General features: G+C 48.0%; 9 protein-coding genes across 9 annotated transcripts; 3 read left to right on the top strand and 6 right to left on the bottom strand.

Moving 5' to 3' along the window:
* Window positions 1–298: 298 nt before the first annotated feature.
* Window positions 299–2,827, bottom strand: RhiXN_00502 (glucosamine-fructose-6-phosphate aminotransferase (isomerizing); the record flags this gene model as incomplete). The annotated part of the gene is made up of 9 exons (XM_043320321.1): window positions 299–323; window positions 379–691; window positions 750–1,029; window positions 1,090–1,368; window positions 1,426–1,931; window positions 1,982–2,153; window positions 2,203–2,401; window positions 2,453–2,730; window positions 2,786–2,827. The coding sequence occupies 9 exons, from the start codon at window positions 2,825–2,827 to the stop codon at window positions 299–301; spliced, it is 2,094 nt and encodes a 697-aa protein (XP_043179333.1).
* A 2,513-nt stretch (window positions 2,828–5,340) lies between these two features.
* RhiXN_00501 (alpha/beta hydrolase family protein) lies at window positions 5,341–6,710 on the top strand (the record flags this gene model as incomplete). Its single annotated transcript, XM_043320320.1, has 7 exons — window positions 5,341–5,489; window positions 5,552–5,759; window positions 5,820–5,882; window positions 5,933–6,085; window positions 6,116–6,280; window positions 6,305–6,366; window positions 6,428–6,710. 7 exons carry the CDS (start codon window positions 5,341–5,343, stop codon window positions 6,708–6,710), a joined length of 1,083 nt encoding a protein of 360 aa, XP_043179332.1.
* Window positions 6,711–7,283: 573 nt separating this feature from the next.
* Window positions 7,284–9,313, bottom strand: RhiXN_00500 (cytochrome P450 family protein; the record flags this gene model as incomplete). The annotated part of the gene is made up of 10 exons (XM_043320319.1): window positions 7,284–7,335; window positions 7,405–7,689; window positions 7,738–7,819; window positions 7,871–8,043; window positions 8,092–8,261; window positions 8,312–8,427; window positions 8,479–8,624; window positions 8,690–8,878; window positions 8,937–9,069; window positions 9,121–9,313. 10 exons carry the CDS (start codon window positions 9,311–9,313, stop codon window positions 7,284–7,286), a joined length of 1,539 nt encoding a protein of 512 aa, XP_043179331.1.
* An 836-nt stretch (window positions 9,314–10,149) lies between these two features.
* RhiXN_00499 (DnaJ domain protein) lies at window positions 10,150–11,280 on the bottom strand (the record flags this gene model as incomplete). Its single annotated transcript, XM_043320318.1, has 3 exons — window positions 10,150–10,281; window positions 10,337–11,101; window positions 11,161–11,280. 3 exons carry the CDS (start codon window positions 11,278–11,280, stop codon window positions 10,150–10,152), a joined length of 1,017 nt encoding a protein of 338 aa, XP_043179330.1.
* A 200-nt stretch (window positions 11,281–11,480) lies between these two features.
* Window positions 11,481–11,982, top strand: RhiXN_00498 (LSM domain-containing protein; the record flags this gene model as incomplete). The annotated part of the gene is made up of 3 exons (XM_043320317.1): window positions 11,481–11,494; window positions 11,554–11,630; window positions 11,705–11,982. The coding sequence occupies 3 exons, from the start codon at window positions 11,481–11,483 to the stop codon at window positions 11,980–11,982; spliced, it is 369 nt and encodes a 122-aa protein (XP_043179329.1).
* Window positions 11,983–12,085: 103 nt separating this feature from the next.
* Window positions 12,086–13,755, bottom strand: RhiXN_00497 (asparaginyl-tRNA synthetase; the record flags this gene model as incomplete). The annotated part of the gene is made up of 4 exons (XM_043320316.1): window positions 12,086–13,066; window positions 13,117–13,254; window positions 13,314–13,431; window positions 13,490–13,755. 4 exons carry the CDS (start codon window positions 13,753–13,755, stop codon window positions 12,086–12,088), a joined length of 1,503 nt encoding a protein of 500 aa, XP_043179328.1.
* A 90-nt stretch (window positions 13,756–13,845) lies between these two features.
* Window positions 13,846–15,604, top strand: RhiXN_00496 (Pre-mRNA-splicing factor of RES complex; the record flags this gene model as incomplete). The annotated part of the gene is made up of 6 exons (XM_043320315.1): window positions 13,846–14,495; window positions 14,559–14,637; window positions 14,695–14,794; window positions 14,851–14,933; window positions 15,394–15,451; window positions 15,501–15,604. The coding sequence occupies 6 exons, from the start codon at window positions 13,846–13,848 to the stop codon at window positions 15,602–15,604; spliced, it is 1,074 nt and encodes a 357-aa protein (XP_043179327.1).
* Window positions 15,605–16,009: 405 nt separating this feature from the next.
* RhiXN_00495 (enolase C-terminal domain-like protein) lies at window positions 16,010–17,909 on the bottom strand (the record flags this gene model as incomplete). The annotated part of the gene is made up of 10 exons (XM_043320314.1): window positions 16,010–16,100; window positions 16,155–16,301; window positions 16,365–16,692; window positions 16,749–16,881; window positions 16,939–16,988; window positions 17,050–17,167; window positions 17,262–17,382; window positions 17,440–17,555; window positions 17,613–17,815; window positions 17,876–17,909. 10 exons carry the CDS (start codon window positions 17,907–17,909, stop codon window positions 16,010–16,012), a joined length of 1,341 nt encoding a protein of 446 aa, XP_043179326.1.
* Window positions 17,910–18,559: 650 nt separating this feature from the next.
* Window positions 18,560–19,208, bottom strand: RhiXN_00494 (uncharacterized protein; the record flags this gene model as incomplete). Its single annotated transcript, XM_043320313.1, has 2 exons — window positions 18,560–19,039; window positions 19,095–19,208. The coding sequence occupies 2 exons, from the start codon at window positions 19,206–19,208 to the stop codon at window positions 18,560–18,562; spliced, it is 594 nt and encodes a 197-aa protein (XP_043179325.1).
* Between the last annotated feature and the right edge of the window lie 229 nt (window positions 19,209–19,437).

Genomic DNA, 19,437 nt, shown 5'->3' with positions numbered 1-19,437 from the left:
TTATCTTGCCTATTTGAATGCCTGGAAAAATGCTTGAATTGTTATCATTACCATACTGTCCACTTAATAACTGTAATTTCATTCTTTATACACAACGCCGCATAAATAACCATTATTATCAGGCAAATAGACTAACAAGTGCTCCAACGTGCAGTCATGACTGAATGCCCTGATGTTTGAAATTGGATAAATTCATAAACCAAGCAGAATTTCGGATACAAGCAAACTGAAATCAATACACAGTAAAAACAATTATCAATGTCCGTCTCTTCCCCCAACATCTACTACATGCGCATCTTTACTCCACGGTCACCGACTTAGCCCTGTTGTAAAATCTCATTAGTAAGCCATATTGGTCTCCTAGGGTGAGTGACTTACAAGTTCCTTGGGAAGTCGACATCGAATCCGTTAAGAATAGCCAAGTGATACGAGAGCAGTTGCAGAGGGATGATATTTAACAAGCCCTGCAGGCAATCGACAGTCTTTGGCACTTGGATTGTCTTTGCATTCTTAGGAATGCTTTCATCACCCTCGTTGCAAATAATGATCGGCTGCCCCTTGCGAGCAGTAATCTGCGCAAGTGCAGACTGCACTTTGGGGAAGAGCGCGTCACGAGTCATAATGATAATAACAGGCATGTTCTCATCGATAAGGGCAAGGGGTCCATGCTTGAGCTCTCCGGCAAGGATGCCTACGAGCGCGATCAGATCAGGCTTAATGTTAATATGTTGAGATTGAGAACAACTCACCCTCAGAGTGCATGTAGCTGATTTCCTTGATCTTCAAGGCACCTTCTAAGCACGTTGCATATTGGAACCCACGACCCATGATCAGCAAGGAGCGGGAATCGTGAAGGGTCTCGCTAGCGAGCTGCTGGAAGTTCTTGTCCCCCTGAAGGACGGCTTTGATCTGAGCCGGCAACTCGTGGAGACCATCGATAATTTGCTTGCGACGCTCGGTCATAGAAGTACGGTCCTCGGAAAGAACAATGGCCATCATAATGAGAGCAATGTACTGCGAGGTGTATGCCTAGCAATCGAGTATATTGGTTATAAATGAATCCTTACCCTGAAAGACTCAAGTACTCACCTTGGTGGACGCGACACCGATTTCCGGACCAGCATTAATATGGATACCACAGTGGGATTCGCGGGAGATGGATGACCCGACCGTGTTTACAACACCCACACAAAGGGCACCGCGCTCGATACAGTAACGCATGGCCAAGATCGTGTCTGCGGTTTCACCCGATTGAGATACGAAAACGCACACATCGTCACGGAAGATCGGCGTTTTCCGGTCAAGGAAGTCAGAGGCGAGCTCGACGGAGACTGGAATCTCGGTCAGTTCTTCGAAGATCGCGCGAGTCTAAATTGGAATCAATTAATCAACACGAGGTTAAGTAATGCCCATGAGAGAACTTACAGCTAAGCATGAGTGGTAACTGGTACCGCATGCGGAAAAAACGATACGCCTCCCGCGGCGAATGAGAGGGAGGTATGCACGGAGACCACCCAATGTAACCGTCTGGGTATCAAAGTTGACACGACCACGCATAGTATTGATGACAGATTCAGGCTGCTCATAAATTTCCTTTTGCATGAAGTGGTCAAATTTGCCCTTCATGATCTCTGCGAGTTCGATTTCCAGTGTCTCGATAGCACGGACTGCCGAGAGCTGACCATCATCTTTACGCAGGCGGTGAATGTGTAGCTCGCCCTCCGCGACGTGCGCAATATCATCATCCTCGAGATATAGCACACGTTTGGTGTGTTCAATCACCGCACTAGCGTCAGATGCAATAAAGAATTCAATGGGCTGAGGCATGCCATCCTCGGACATGAATGCACGCGATTGCGACCGGAAGATTTTACCACCAGCACCGGCTGCTGCCGGCGGGGCCAAGAGTCCACTCTCAGTGGGTGGGGCGACTGAATTAAATTATTAGACGCGACCTGGTAATATAAATGAAGGAGCTTACGTGTATCCAATGCCTTCTCGGTATCGCCAACGCTTGGGAACTCGACGTCAACGAAATCAACTTTGAGCTTCTTCTCGGTCTTGACTCCGATGAGTAAAGGAGAACCGCGACGAGCGGTAACGATTTCGTTAGGGAAATGAATAGACTTGAAGACAAAGGCGAAGGAGCCTTCCTACACGGGGGTTAATTTCGGAGTCGTAGAATCGGCTAACTTTACGTACCAGTTCCTTCAGAACGGCCTTGACCAAAGACGTGAAAGTGATCCTTTGAGAAGGCTGAGAGTCCCATATGTATTTGCAGAGAACCGCGACGGCCTCGGTATCGGTTTCACTCTCAAATACAAACCCACGCTTCTGCAAGACAAGGCGGAGTTCACCAGAGTTGGTTACGATACCGTTGTGAACAACGATAAACTCGTGTCTAATACTCGGTTAGCCCCTGAATTGACGCATGTATCCAGGATAAACTTACTTGGGATCAGAGCGCAGGGGGTGGCAGTTGCGGGTGCTGGGCTGACCGTGGGTAGCCCAACGGGTGTGGGCAATGGAGGCTTGGGAGACAAAGGTCTTGGTTGGATCGGCAGATCCCTCGGCGATGAGTTTCTTGAGACCGGAGACCTTGCCTACCTCCTTGTAGAGAAGGACGTCGCCAGGCTTGTCGCCGTCGATGCCGATACCTGCACTATCGTAGCCACGGTATTCGAGACGCGAAAGACCCGATGTGAGGATATCACAGATGGATTTGCGATCCTGTCCAAGCGAAAGGCTGAGTTAAATGCTCATTTGACGCGTCACAAACGCGTACCTTCTCCACCAGGAAGTTGCAGTATGCGAAGATTCCACACATATTGGCTTGATTTTATGACTATAAGTAGATTATGTTCAGTATCTGAACGTAAAATAAAATAGTGGAGACTTACGAAGGGGGGGAATGCTGGGTGACTGGTAGGGCTATTGGGCAGTCTTATAAGGGGCCCAGGGTACGCGCGCTTCCCCAGTTTGATCTGTGGCGGTGCTCGGATTGGTGCCTATTTATGTGATCATATATAACCCCCGTAATCATGTCGAGGCTGTTCAATGCACCTCTGCTTTGTTATCTCAACGCCTTCGCATCGCGTCATATGTCCTCCTGAAGTCAATGATCACTTATTCGCAACAGTACTGTAACCAACACAGCTTTCGTGCCCCATGAAATCTCAAACATCCGCCTTCAACTGGTGCCTCAGAAACCACGGCGGAATGCGTGGTCAAGATAGATGCTATACAATGGCCCATCCTCATTTCACGTCAACCCCAGCATAATATGTCGACATCAAGCGCGTGCCGGCTTACTCGGCATCGGTCATACATACCTTAGACAGAATTGTCCACGCCGGGGTCTTTCTCTTCCGAGTAGTATTCTTCTTGCAAACCCCTGCCCGACGAGGTTACGCTATCCCTCAGGGAAGACCAGCTCTCTATCTCCTTGCTTTGCATTCATGCCGACCGGATTCGACATGTACATCCAATTTTCGGCCCGGGCTTGATGGTATCTATGTGCTCGACGTCTACACGTTGTTGTCAACCGATCGTGAGTCTTCACTCGGCCGATCGCACAGACTGTTCGCTTTACGTGGCGCTTATGTGGCCATCTCCCAGCCAAGACACTTGGGGTTTGCACTAATAATCATATGATGGTCGTTTGTGAACTGGAGAGTCAATGAAGAACTTTATTTTTGCTCTGCGTTTGGGAGGCACGTATGTCTACATGTGGTAGCCTTACGGTCGTTAGCAAAGCATTCCAGACCTTGCTCACTTATACATAATATTTGCACAATCCTGAAGGCTCTCTCTCAAGGCAATTATGAAAGTTCAGCTAACTTAATTCCAGCTATATGCGTTTGGTACGGATGTCGCCAAGATGGTAAACGCATATCCGCTATACCCAACTTCGAGAGATTTTCTCCAAAATTAAGACCACGCACGTGCTTAACTATACCCCTATGATTTTCATCATCCGATAGCCGATGGGCAATGGTAAAACATGCCAAACCTCGGAATACATACTCGCAAATTCTGTTGGCTGCGCCTGCATTCACAGGCGAGTTGCGGGGTTGACAGGGATGTACCCGCTAAGTCCAACGATCGTATTCACCCTATTGCCAACCGATAGTAATTTAAGAAGACGTCATCACAAAACATGAGCAAGCAATGCGTATCCTAGCTCAAGGTGCTTGGCATACCACAGTAAGGGCTCGTAGATACAATCGGGTTATGTGCGTCATTCTGCCTGAACTCTGGGACACCAAGCAAATCATCTTCAGCGTGTTCCTGGACGATCCCGGTATTCCAATTCAATCCTCCTTCGGCTCATACCTAAATATTATACATGCAGAAGAGCGCAACCGTATGCACCGCTTTCGGCAACTGTGTTTCTAAATCGGTACACCGGCTATGAAAACATTTCATAACATAATACCAGTGATTATTCTATTATTCAATCACGAATAGCCCGAAATGCCGGCTACACCACACCACAATGTTTGCTTCGGTCCCCTCATTCATTTCAGCGCAGCGATATGTATGGGGTTTTTGACAAACCGTTGAGGTAGCAACCGTGCCTCTCGAGGGCTTTCTAGTCTAACATCCAGGTCCATCCACAATTTTTGACGTAATCGCACGGTTATGTTCAATGACAGTGGGCTGTCGAGCCCAACGCTTTTACAAGAGGATTAAACCTATAAATGTTCCTTATTTATTTTACTTAGCGCCGCAGGATTCGCAGCAATCTAGACCAATTCTACCTCTATAGAGGGTCGCTTGGTTATGTATACGACACTACTCTTCTAGCCTATTCCAAATCCGTCGACGATGCACCCATATGTATATGTTCATACATCCACTGTATATCGGCTATTGTTCTTAGTCAACCAAACGGATCTTAACGGAAAGGTGTTTAAAATTATACGAGATCGCAATGGTCAATTTTTTAAATCCTATTCCATGCATGCTACCGGGCTTTCAAAAGGCCTATCGGAATGTAGATTAGGACGACTTAGTGGGTACAGCCCACCCCAATGTGCAAGCGTGGATCCATGGGATTGCAATCGAGTCATTCGTCTGGACTTTAGGCCGCCTAAAATGTGTCCATATATGGAAGTTGTTGAACACGTGCTTAATCATCAAAGAGGCTTACTGGTCGACTGCTCATTGTCAGGAACGGAGCACGACGAGCGCGCTAGCCCGGTGTCCACTTGGCATTATGACCGAGTCGAGTCGGTTGATGTAGCCAGAACGCTTCGGTGGACCTACTTTTATTAGTTATAAAAACGTATGAATACGGCCTGGAGAACAACAGACGATTCAATCGATTAATCCATCATGTCCTCTCAGCTTCACCCCCTTGGGTACAACAGCAAGATTGCGAAGCTCTCTTCTGGTCACCATCTTCGCTATGTCGATATTCATCCACCTCAAGGCACTGCACCTATCGTTACGGTGCTCCTTATACATGGCTTCCCAGATTCGGCGTCAGTGTAATCTTTCTCATTATGCGCGCTGCATGTATACTGAAGGGTGTTGAATTTGGCAGCTACGGGTGGCGGCACCAAGTCAAGGGATGGTCTCAACGTGGTATTAGACTTATCGTACCAGATACTATTGGCTACACTGGTAGCTCTCAGCCAACCGACCCTCAAGAGTATAGCATGAAGTCTCAGAGTGACGATCTCGAGGAATTAGTACGCCAAGCCGGCGTTTCTGAGAATGAGAAAATTGTGCTTGTTGCTCACGACTGGCAAGTATCAGCATAAATTATTGCGTTGCAGACCTGGATGACTTATATATATGCTCTGTTGCAGGGGCGCAATCACTGCTTCGCGGATGGCTCAATTCAAACCGGATCTCGTGAAAGGAGCTGTCAAGTAAGTTTTATTGGAATACAGCTGTGTTTAGTGTGCTAATGAATTTTCAGTCTCGGTATTCCATTCATCCCACCGTCTCCTCAATATGTTCCTCTGGAAGTACTGGTGCAGATCTTTCCGAGTTTTGGATATCAGCTATACTTTGCATCGCCTCGTTCGAACGAGGCAATGGATTCAAATGCATGCTACCTTTTCAATTTATCGTGCATATCGAAAACTTACACTAAAAGCAGGCGGAGAAATTCATAAACGCTCTCTATTCTTCTCCAGCGAAATTTGCTTCGGCTGAAGTCCCTCAATTCGAGAAAGCAGGAGTACTTGAACGTTGGCTTCAAGATCAATCACAGATGACTAAATCGGATATCTTGTCTAAGGAAGCAAGTGCCTTTTTGGTTTCAGTATTAACAAACTAATCGTTTGAGTATTGGGCTGTGAAGGAACTTGATACAATTATTTCCCAAATCAAAGCGGGCGTTGGCTTCTCGTAAGCTTAAGCTTACTACAATTTTCTACCCAACGGAAGTTTGACTGATTGAATCTCCAAGTGCCATGCTCAACTATTATCGGACAACCCAAATTAACTACGAGCTCGAAAAAGATCTTCCCCAAGAATTCCGCCCGGATATGCCAAAGCTGCTGATCCTTCCTACAGCAGATCCAGCGCTTCCAGCTGATATCCTCGCACAGGCACAGCAAGGAGCCAAAGGAGTTGAAATTGTGTGGCTAGAAGGTGCAGGCCACTGGTTGATGCTAGAGCGGCCTCAAGAGGTTGAAAGCTTGGTTGGAGAGTGGGTTGAAAAAATGGTAGCTCAAGATTGGACCATATGAGGGCCGGGTGGTGCATATACTCATTTTATGTCCTTCCACTTTGACAATGTATCGCGGTGGTAAATTAGTAGTAACTACAGTATCAAAGAATTGACCGAGAGCCACAGAGTATGTATTATTTGAGTACTTAAGTGCAGATAGATAAATTTGCAGGCTGTCCCCAGTATATCTACAGGATGCCTCAAGACCTTATCATAGGCACCTGGAGTGTTTCTGCAATCTAACAACCAGTAGTTTGAAGTGAATTCAATTTTGAACAGGTTCTTTATAGCCCTCAGAGAAATAGAAGAATGTAACCTCCGCAAACATCCCTTGTAAAGTAGCCATGTAGAAGCCGAGCAATATCGTCAGTATGGAGGCGAGCTAAACGATACCGCTTAGTAAATAACGGGTGAGTTTATTACTTTGAGTTTGGTTTGATAGGGCTTCTGCATATATACATATTCAAACTTGGTGGTAGCACCAGAATAAACGTGCTATAAGAAACTCAATTTCATTCATTTGTTCATATTGAAATAGAGAAAACGACCATTACAACTAAACAAGGGAACGGAGAACAAGCATATATATAATTTAAACCTCCGGACGTCGGCGCTTGAAGTTGCACTTGAATGGCTGCGGATGTCTAAATGTCCCCCGTTGAAGGAGAAGCACATGAGCAACAAGTAAAAATCAAACCCTTGAAGACACTCACGCAATTGTACCGTCTCTGTATGTTCCTTCTGGGGGAACAGGAAGCCCAGTGACCTCGTCAACCCAGGGCAGAATTTCAAACCTGGTCAAGATCGAAGCAGCAAATAACCATAGACTTTCGGTAGCTAAAGTTCGACCAGGGCAGACACGACGGCCAAAGCCAAATACGAAATCGTTGGGATCTACTGCTGGTTGATCGTGTAAACCGCCACAAGATTTAGGAAGGAAACGCTCCGGTAAGAACTCATTAGGGCTTGGGTACATGGTCACGTCTCTCGACATACTCCTGAATAACAATTCAGTAACAAATGAGCAAATCCGACAAGATTCATACCAAATGTTGGGTAATAGAGTAGTTCCTTTGGGAATTTTGTAACCTTCATGAATTACATCCTCAGTAGCGACATGAGCGATAGCTACATGCACTCGGTCAGCACGAGTCTCAACTGCACAAGCCAAAGTATTACCTAGGGGCAGAACCGGATGCCACCGCAGTACTTCCATTACTAGGGCACCTACATAGACAAGGGAATCTCTGTCATGAAGTTCGGGCATTCTACCAGGACCCAATACGGTGTCTAGTTCTTGCTGAGCTTTCCGTTGTTTGTCCGGGAAAAGCAACATTGTCAAGACAAATGTGCTAAGCGCAGAAACCGTCTTTATAAAAGCGCGAATGCATTGTCATTACCGACGATAAATTCGAGATCTTTGAAGGACGCCCACCGTGTCGGAGCCTGCCGTATACAGTGACCCAGCAGCATACTTCATGGCCTGGACTCGCTCGCTGTCCCAACCTTCTGATTGCGAACGCTTGTCTAACAACCGCTGCAGGAATGAAGGTTCAATTACACCCCGCTCCTACAGAATAGTGAGAAGATCTCATTCTAATATCATATGAGGGTATATACCATTTTACCCCGGACCACCAAGAAGGGAGCCTCGATGGATTCGCGCCTAATCTTTGCCCACTCCCTAGCTTGAGCCTTGAATTTAGCCCCAGGGAACCACTGAGGAATATACCTCACTATATGCTCATTTTAGTACTCGCGTTTCATCTATGCCAGCAAGCACTCACGTATCGGCAAGAATTCAACTAGGTATGTGCTTGACAAGGCGACGGATACAGAATCCAGCGACTTATTAATGAGCTCAACTAATGGATCATGGTCTTCGGCTACTGTATGGGAGTAAGCGAAGCGAAGAACGACAGAGGCTACAGCACTTTTAAGTTAAACGAAACATTTATCAATACTCCGGAACCAGTAGCGTATTCACCAGTCGCTTACCGTCGAAGATGCTGAGAGAAGTCCCATGGAGCAAACTCCAGCTTTTTCAACAGCATGTCACGTTCTTCAGCAACGATTGGGTGACGCTCGGAAAAGTTCCGGGGGTGAAGCGCTGGGACCATATATCGTCTCATTTTTCTGTGAAACTCATTGGGCTGTGAGGTAGCAGTTGCAGTGTCAAATCCCATACTGAAAATGGATAGATTGAGTATTAAGCTAATAAGCGGACATGGGAATGTTGACTCACAGTTCACATGCCATGACAAACCGCGGTCGTCCAGCTGTGGCTCCAGACTGCTTTGTGAGGATTCCGACAGCGGATTGAAAGTCGTTGACAATGACCACGGATCGCCTTAAGACTCTGATATGAACTAGGCCACCTTTTTACAGTTTAGCATCATGTATTCCATGCTAGTTATGTAGTAGCTAACCATAGAGCTCTCGCCATTTGGTAAATATCTTCCAGCGCTGCGGTGACTTGAACTCTCGTAAATTACCATACAGAAAGTGCCCTGGTGGTCCTGGTGGCAATTGGTGAGGCGCGCGTGCATTGGTAAACCATACTCTCAAGCCAAGTAAAACGAATGATACACTCAAGGTGATCAATAGGACTAAGGGGGACATGATAGCAGGAACGTTTTAGGGAGTACTATTGGTGGGATGGCGGCTCTATCGTTCTTTAATCCCCCTCTCCTCCATGAGCCCTTACCCAGAAATTACGAGTTACACAAAGGGTAAGTGGCTGCGATTGAACACATGCCGTGGTATGGCGTGGGCTTGAAGCTTATAGTAACGAAATCATAATCGAGCATGCCAGAATGGGAGTCAAATGAGTGCATAAGGGGGTTGGAATGCTTGTGCATACATCTGGTAAGGAATAGACGCCGACATCATTGGCAGAGTGATGATGGCGTATCGGAATATGCCATTATAACGTTCGCATCACTATTAACTGATCGGTATTCATGGATGCAATATGACAAGAAGCACGAAAGCAAGCTAAAAGCGTTCGATTGTGGTTAGAATGTCGATTTGGATAAGGCGGAGAGACTTGAAGAAGGGACAGGTGAAGTAGGTTCCGTCGGGTGGCGCAATTAAACGCAAGTGATGGAATGTTACAATCCGCGTTGAGCAAGAAATGGAGTCGCCAACTCCAGAACAAACGCAAGTCAAGTGAATTGCCCACGTTGGACACGTCGAGATAGAGTTTGGCGCTTGGTTGGTGACTTGAGTCCCGGGGGGGGGGCGATTGGGTGGAATGAATCCATAATAACCGGGTCAACTGTTCCCTAGGCCAAAATATCGCATTAAGGTTCGTACCATAATTAATCCATGCAAAGGTTGTGTGGTATACAAAATATTGATAATCAGGAGCCTGGGACATGGCAGAAATAGTCGATGAGGGGAGATTGCTCGGTGAAAACTGGCAGAGACGATGTCTGAGACAGTTTCGGAATGCATTATTCCTCAGTAGCCTCTTGTTCGAGTATTTCGCGCTCAAGTCGTTCTCGTTCCAACTGACGCATTCTCATGAGCGTAACAGATTCATAATCTAAACCGGGTTGTGACAATGGCGCGCCAGCATCCGGCGTCTGGAAAACCATCATCAGTTTTCTTGAGCGAACAAAATATGACAGGGTCGCTTACTGGATCTGTTGGGAAAGAAGAGTATGCATCTCCGTCTTGAGACTGAGGAGCGTTACTGATGGTGTTCCCTTGAACCCGGAGCCACTTGATGATCTCCGGCTCATCCTCTGTGACCCAGCTAACCTCTATGCCGTCCAGACCGCGATCTACTTTCCCTGAAGAACAAAGACAAGAATATGCATCACCTGCTGTCTCAAATGGGACTAGCGCAGTGGCAAATTTCGGTGGTTTATCGGGCTGTTTCTTGTTCGTCTTGAGCGAGATAACAATTGCGCCGGTGTCGACGGGGCCAAAGACAGCCAACTGTGCAGCTAGGGCTGTTGCCGTTGTTAAAGTTGGATGAGTGGCGAGCTTGTACTTTAGTCGTACAGTCGTATCGTGCGGTCCTATCGGAGGCTGCCCCGAGACTACCGGACCAGGCGGACGAGATCTCTTGGCTAGTTGTTCTGGTTCATTTTTGCCGAGCAATTCCTCTTTTTCTTTTCGCCGACGCCTTCCCTCTTCACCAAGTCGCTGTAGTTCTTCCTGAAGAGCTTGTTCCGCCTGTGCTTTCACTACCCGCGCTTTTTTAAACGCACGCTCTCGTTCCTCGAGTTCGTCCTGTAAGCCTTTGCGCTTGGAGTCGTACGCAGCAAACCGTTCGGCTCGAGCTAGTTTAATCTTCCTACTTGCATCAAGAGCACTTCGTTTGGTAGGGTCAAGAAGAAGTTCATATGCTTGATTTAGTTCGTGAAACTTCGCTGCAGCTTCAGGATTGTTGGGGTGCTAAATGGGCTCCACTTAGTTGCTGCAAGTTCAGAGGCAAAACAAAACATACAACATACGCGATCAGGATGGACTTTGAGAGATAATTTCCTGTACGTCGACTTGATGTCCTTTTCTGTAGCCTCTATAGTAAGACCTAGGATTTCGTATGCATCTAGTTCGGTGTCTGCAGGAGGCATGGCTGTAACGGGATGGAATTCTTGGTGGTGGCAAGTGGTGGCGGTGCTGCATTCCACCGTGTCCCACGTGACGCAATTATCATTTACCTCGTGTCGATCACGGTGTGGTTTATCCAACCACTGTATACGCCCACACCCGAATACCAGAATAGAGCCAACTCCTTCATCTTGATTCGTTTGTTCAACTTTTATTCGTCAAAATGAAGCTCGTAAGGTATGCCATATTACAAACCAAACTAGTCGAGCGCCTATTCACTAACACTTCACCAAAAGATTTTTGATGAAGTTGAACAACGAGACGGTGACCGTCGAGCTCAAAAATGGTTCAGTTGTGCACGGGACATTGACAGGTAAGCATTACTCTTCGTTTATTCGTTATAGATATTCCAAATATGGACTCTGAGCCACTTTGCCCTGGACTCAGGTGTCGATGTCCAGATGAACACTCATCTTAAAAACGTCAAGCTCACGTCGCGAAACCGCGAACCAACTGCACTGGATACTTTGTCTATTCGCGGGAATAACATTCGGTACTTTGTACTTCCCGACGCGCTCAACCTCGACGCGCTATTAGTGGACGATGCGCCCAAGCCCAAGGGCAAAAAGAAGGATGACGCTCGCGGACGCGGACGAGGCCGTGGTGGAGATCGTGGCCGCGGTGGAGGTCGTGGCGGTCCTCGTGGCCGTGGCCGTGGCCGGTAAATATCTCCCGTAACTAGCTAGTCTGACCGTTTGTGATTTATCTTACGACGTGCAACGAAGAAAAACAACACCGAATTTTATTTATAAGCGTGTGATGCTCAGGTTACACTTTCATTTTGCCAAAAGCTCTGGGGAAGGCAATACACTCGCGTACATTTTCTAGCCCGGTAACAAAACTGACTAACCGTTCAAATCCGAGCCCAAAACCCGCATGCGGCCCCCCACCATACAACCTCAAATCTCTGTACCATGCAAGTTCGTCCATGACCATGCCTCGCTGATTCAGAGCTGCGTCCAGACGATCGAGACGCTCTTCACGCACAGACCCTCCAACAAGTTCTCCAAGTCCAGGAAGCAAGAGATCGAAACACGCGACAGTTGGGGGCGTTGTACTTTCCTCATTGAGTCGCATATAAAACGGCTTAATATCGGCTGGATAGTCAGTTACAAAGACGGGGCTGTCGCGTGCTAGGTATCTCTCGTGCTCGCTCCGTAGCCCTTGTCCCCACATAGGCCTAGGGACAATGTCCTTTCCCTTTCCCTTCCCTGCTGGCTTGACGAACACGCCTTGGTCGTGGGCGCGATTGAGCTCTTCCAGAGCGTGAGTATACGTTACCCGCCTCCATTCGGTTTCTAGTGCATGACGAGCTGCTTTTGCCTCGGGAAAGCGCACCATTGCGTCCGTGCTCCTAGTGTAGGTGTCGAAAACAGACCGCAACAATCCTTCCACCACGTCAAGTAAGGGACCCAGTGACGGAGTAGCTAGCTGTAGCTCAGCCTCAAGCATCCAAAATTCAGCTAGATGCCGGTTGGTTTGAGAACGCTCGGCACGAAAGGAAGGTGATAACGTATACACGCGAGAGAGTGAATGCGCGAGCGCCTCCAGATGGAGCTGTGCGGATACGGATAAGAACGCGGGGACACCAAAGAACTCTGGTTTGGCCTCCGAGGTACTGCTATTCGATTCGGTCAACTCGAGAGGCTCGAGGGGTTCTGATGTTGGGCTGACGCGGAAGGTTTCTCCAGCTCCCTCTGTGTCGTTGCTTGTGATGATAGGGGGGTGCACTTGGATGAATTGTTCAGACTTTCACTGTGTTTCAGTGCTAAGAATACAGTAATGCAACTTGGACGCACATCAAAATAGTCACAAATCGAGCGATTGAGCAAGGCTCTGGTTCTTAGCATGGAAGAAGTCTCATCTGTGCGTGGGCGCAAGTGGGCATTTGCTCGGAGGTGCTCATGAGTGTGAGTTTTTTTCTGGATCGGGTATGCCTATACATGCGCAAGACACTAAGTCAAAAATCCGAGTCAACCATACTTGAATGTCTCACCGCCGGGTCACAGTGACCAAGTATTTCTACCTCTCTCACATCAAAGTCCCACTCTTGCCCACCTCCAGCACTCTTTACGAGTTTTCCAGTGAGCTTCAGATTCGATCCAGAAGTGATTCTTGACGGTATGCATGTTAGATCCACTCGATGGCATATAACTACTGTTCTATACTTACCGGTGAATAATATCCGACTCGAATCCATCCGATTCTATGACGGCTTGTAGCGGAAACGGCGTACTCCCATCAGATATATCGGCAAATGCGACATGTTTCTGCTTGCGAATGGATCGAACAAACCCGGTGAGAGTTGTGTTTATCTCGCTATCAGGCGAGGAAGCCAAAAGCTGTTTAATTGTGTGGGGTAGAACATAAGCCGCTGGCCTGGAATAGTATCTAATGCCTCTCAATACCAAGGCACGGTGTGCACGCCAGGAGAGCATCTCGATTGGAATCCAAGTTAAAGTGATCGACAGACACGTGACACAACGGTGGCTGTTCCTCGTCCTTGTGTTATCCACTCGCCAACCACCATGTCGTCCTCTATGCAGGCTTATCTAGCGTCTAAATACATGTCTGGTCCCAAGGCCGATGCAATTCTGGCACGCACTAGCGATAAGCCGAAGAAAAAGAAACGAAAAACAGCGACTGAGGCCTCTTCCTCGGGGACTGGTTTCATTCATGATGATGACGGCGGGTGGGGGCGCGAAAAGAAAGACTCTGACGATGAGGATATGAAAGAGGCTCAACTGGCATCTGATCGCTCTTTCAAGAAAACTACCAAATCAAATTGGGAGGTTGTGCAACCGGGAGACCAGATACCGGAGGAGGCCACTCCAAAGGACGAGGAGCCGCAAGTAGTGGAAGATGATGACCAACCTGTGTTTCGGGCCGGTCTGATGACGGCCGACCAGCTGAAGAAGTCTATGCCCAAAAAGAAGAAGCCGACAAAAGAAGAGATCGACGAAGCGGCTGCAGCTGCTGCACAAGAAACGGTGTATCGTGATGCGTCGGGTAGAAAGATCGATACCAAGGCCGAGAGGGCAGAGGCAGCGAGGAAAAAGCGGGAACGAGAGGAGCTAGAGGCGAAGAAGATGGAATGGGGAAAGGGTCTGGTACAACGTGAGGAGGAGGAAAAGAGGCGACTAGAGCTCGAAAAAGAGAAAACAAGAGGAATGGCCAGGTATGTTGATCCGGTTGTTGCTGACAATGGTTTTCCTATTCATATCGTTTTCCTTATTGTTAGATACGCCGACGATGTGGACTTGAATGCCGAACAAAAGGCGCAAGAGAGATGGAATGACCCCGCAGCTGCTTTCCTCACGGTGAAACATAGTCTACTTTTCTATGATGTTTTTACTTATAACCTGTGATAATTCTAGAACAAGAAATCCAAAGGTCCAAAGAAACCCGAGTATCAGGGCCCACCTCCACCCCCCAACCGTTTCGGTATCAAACCTGGCTATCGTTGGGATGGTGTTGGTACGTCGCAATTCTGAATGAGTCAACACAACCTGAAACTAAATGTGCTCATACAGATCGAGGAAACGGATTCGAGAAGAAATACTTCCAGAAACAGAACGAACGCATGCGGCGTGGTGCCGAAGCATACGAGTATTCGGTGGACGATATGTAGCTTTATCAGGATCTTTCTATAATTTATTCAGTGTGTACGAGACCGATTGGCGCCTATATAATACCACGTGGCTATCTCATCATCTGCGTCCTGCCTACTGTTTAGTCCTCTACAACCACGTGCAATAGCGAATGGTAGATATTCAACTCAACAACACTCAGCTCCTTTTCCTCCCGGGTTCTACCGAATCTGGTACACCCCACGTAGTTCAAGTTACCCTCAACTCAGAAACGTGAGTGGATCAAAGTTGAAACGCTCTTCCCACTCAATTGAAAAAGCCGACTATAGGAATCCTGTGTCATTGAGGCGCTCGCGAGATATCATTCGGTTCAACCTCACTTGACGGTATAAAAATGGATCTTACTCCTCCCCTTGATACAGAGTCTAATATATTTGGGCGCATACATTTCCAGAAACTCATCCTTCTCATCCTCACCCATCACAGAAGCAAGCCGCTTTCAACCCCTGCCACGTTCCTGGAGAAGGATTTGCGCTCGTAGCAAGTAAGGGATATTTCATCTTGTGCGAGAGCTATTCTCATCTCATTGCTAGCCCATCGACCCTGGATATACGGCAAAGGGTGGTCTTTCAAGTGGGGTGAAGGGAGTATACCTCCCGCCGAAGACAAATGGACGTTTGAGTTCCAGGTTCGCTAGGGACATGGCTCGCTGCCAATGGTGATCGATTTTTTTTGTTTCCATCTTCACGGCCTTCACCTCGACATCATTATGATAATGACTTTATGATGCGCGTGGCTGAGGAAGAGAAGAACGCTGTAATGTTTACACCGGGATTTGATTCGAATGATTGCACCAGTGTTCTTATCCCGGTGGGTCTTCATTCAGTGACTCCAGTCAATCCGTAGCAATCGCACCAACATTATCGCGCACAATAGGCCCCAGACCCGATTCACACCGGACTAAACAATGATTCACCGAATTTCACCTCATACCATTATGATAAGTACATTGAACAACAACCAGATCGAAGCAAGCCCATGCATGTGTGTATAAAAGCTAACAGAAAAAGAGACAAGGTATGACACGACGACGCGTACGAGTTTAGTACGCAGCGTTTGTCTTGGGGTTGGCGACCCAGTAGGAGCCATTTGGCCACTTGTACTCTTCAATGCTCTGGTTGTGCATTTGGATACTAGGTACGGCTATAAGTCCGACAGAATAGTGGACACAGATCAAGCAAACTTACCTATAGCCTTCTTCGGGGTTAGAGGGGACATTGTATCGTCCGTTTTTGTTGATCGAGCAGGGGTAGATAAAGTGCTCGTGCAAGTGGTCAACAAACTCAAGCACATTGCGCTCCATGGTACCAGAAACGGCAATGTAGTCGATCAAGCTATGCGTTTCCGTGAACATCAATTTTCCTTCAATACGAAAAAGCTTGCAAGATAGGACTCACCTCAGGTGAATAACGTATTCGCACAAGCCAACGCCACCCGCATGTGGGCATACTGGTACACCAAACTTGGCAGCCATGAGCAGCACAGCCAGTACCTCGCTCACACCGGCAAGACGACACGAGTCAATCTGGACAACGTCGATTGCTTCAGCTTGAAGGAGCTGCTTGAACACCATTCGGTTGTGAGCATGCTCCCCAGTAGCGACGCCAATCCCGTGAGGCTTAAGGGCCTTGCGAATGGAGGCATGGCCAAGGATGTCATCCGGAGCAGTAGGCTCTTCAATGAACCAGGGCTTGAGGGACTCGAGCTTTTGACGTACTCGATCGCCTGGGGGACATCCCAGACTTGGTTGGCGTCAATCATGAAAACGGAGCCAGTCGGACCGGCGTTCTTTCCTGCGATCGACTCAGGGGTAGGTGGGGTGCGGTCCGTAGGGAGATACTTGGGGTCGTCAATGATGGAACGGATAATGCGACCACGACGAAGATCATCGTCGACATTGGAACCCACTTTCATCTAATTGTCGTGTCACAAATCAAAGTGTATTTTAGAAATATTATTCAAATAACTTACCTTGAAGTGGTTGAAGCCAGCAGAGACGGCCTCCTTGGTGAGGCGAGCAACTTTTTCGTCGTCATATCCGAGCCAACCAGCGAAGTGACATAGGCGGGGTAGCCAACTCACGAACTTTGGCCTCGCGCTCGGCCTTGCCCGCCTCGCGGGACTTGAGCATGGCGATCGCCTCCTCCTTGGTAATGGCATCCGAGATGTAACGGAAGGCGGTGGAAGCGACGAGCTCCTCCTGAAAACGAATAATAAAAAAAGAAAGAAAGAAAGAAGAATTAGGCACTAGATCTCATGCCATGAGGCACAACCTAACGTGAAATTAGACTCACGGGTGACATGTCAACCACAAGCTTCCACAAAGGCTTTTTCCTGGATTTAGCGTAGAGGTCCCATACAGCGTTGTTCACGGCACCAGATGCGATGTGAATGACACCTTTTTCGGGGCCGATCCTACGGGATTATGAGTAAGATGGGGGGAGCGTATAGCCCATAATTGTGAGTGCTTACCAGCGCAGCTGGGGGTCGGCAAGGAGGTAATCCCAAGTCTCTCCCATGTTTTTGAAAAGCTCCTCGGTTTTTTTACCCACGAGACGGTCCGCAACAGCGGCAATAGCAGTACAAACCTACGAGCCATGAGGTGTTAGTGTCTCGGTGGCAAACGAATTCCCAAGTATGCATACAATATCGTTGCCGCGGCCGATGGTAAAAGTCATTCCTTGGCCCACGAGGCCATCAGATGTGTGGAGTTCGACGTACGCTGTATGCGGTTCAATTAGACCAATCCGGCGTACTCTCGAGTGAGACAACTTGCCTGAAGAGTAGTCGCACTCTTTGTTCATAGCATCGGTACCATCTCCGGTCAAACTAGTGGGGAAGCGGACATCTAAGTGTCCGAGTCAAATTAGTTTCCCACTTGAATGGTGAGACAGGAGGGGAAACAGACGACCATGAATCTGATACTTGGTGATCGTCGACATGGTGGTAGGGGGTGTAGAATGAAGAAAGCTTAGCAGCGAGAGAAACAAAAAAACGAGTACTGACCACTCTGCGCGTCGCGCTCAGCTTATATATAAATCTAAAATCGGTATTGGTTCTAATCCATCGCGGATCGGTGCGCACCCGTGTAGTTAAGTTCGTCCGGCCCGGCCGGTCCGTAGGTCATGGGTCAATTTCGATCCTGTAAATCTCACATTCTGTTTGACAACCTCTCACAAGTGTTGTAACTCGAGTTCGGGATGCCCGGCGCGGGTTCCGAGCACATGGAAAGATATTTTTAGCTAGTGGTAATCACCTAGTCAGGGGGCTGAGCGCTAGGGACGCGACGTTTCACACCTTAAAATATACGAAAATCATTATACATTTACATCAATAATGATACAAACAATCAAAGGCAAGGCATGCTGTGGGCATCCTGCCAACCTAATAAGTTACATGCAAAATTCCGGTCCATCGAATCCCAAACGAAAAACAAACAAACAATGGAGAATACATGCGGGTGCCAACGCCTATGTGGATATCATTCATACACAAGTAACTGAGATTCATTAGGGAGGCAAGATACCAAAGCCTCCATCCTTAGGGTACTTATTCAAATGCCAGGAGGGAAAGAGCAAGTGGATCGGGGGGTTCATGGAGAGGGGCGAAACACGACGCGATATGGGTGCATGCGCGCAGACTTGCCGCGCTCACGGACGTAGCGGGCAATAGCAGGGCCTATGAGAAGCAGAGCGCGTTTAGGGTTGGTTGAGTCGGGGAAAACTACCGCAGCTTGAGCGGACTCGTTCGAAGTCACTGGTTCCAAACGGAGGGAGTAATTGCGCGTAGGTGTGGAGGGGAAAGAGGAACGAGCAGAAGGAGGAGTCAGAGGTGGCGAGCGGAGAACGCGGGGTTGGACGTTCGTGTTCGTCGTCTGCGAGGTCATTTGTGTCATTGGTGAAGGAGACCGCGATGCTTCTGGGGTGAAACACTGGTGGAATCGCTTTGGGAATCTGGTCGTAGCGGGGTGGCTGTCGGAGCTGGACGAAGCGGCAGAACTCCAGGAGGGAGTACGGATATGAGAGGCTGTACGCCGTGCTTTTAAGGATTTTTGGTTTGAGAAGGCAGTGTCCTGTGGTAGTTATATAAGTACATTTTGGGCGTATTCAGATATTATAGTTACTCACTAGCTGCGTATTCAAGTGGTTCAAGTTACTAGTAGGATGAGGAAGTCGAACTCGTCTGGCTGAGGCGTCAAAGAATGGCAGCGATGTCTCAGAAACAGTAGTCCGGGTGTTCATGGGGGTGAATGAAAGAGCACGGTAGAGCAGAGGTCGTTATATAGAGCCCCAAGATCACAGAGTTCCTCTAGACAATTGTGCGGCGTGAAACCAGGAGACAGAGGGTAATGAAGCGAGGCCGATGCGTGTCTGGAGAGGGATAGGGGGGCCATGATGGTTCGCCATGCGAGGACTTTATAACAGCTGGGGTATGTGTGCCAAATCGGTTAGGAGGAGAGACCGACAGATG

Source organism: Rhizoctonia solani, chromosome 4, assembly GCF_016906535.1.
Source record: "Rhizoctonia solani chromosome 4, complete sequence".
Taxonomy (NCBI): Eukaryota; Fungi; Basidiomycota; class Agaricomycetes; order Cantharellales; family Ceratobasidiaceae; genus Rhizoctonia; species Rhizoctonia solani.
The sequence above is the reverse complement of the archived record's forward strand: the minus strand, read 5'-3'. Positions and strand labels throughout refer to the sequence as shown.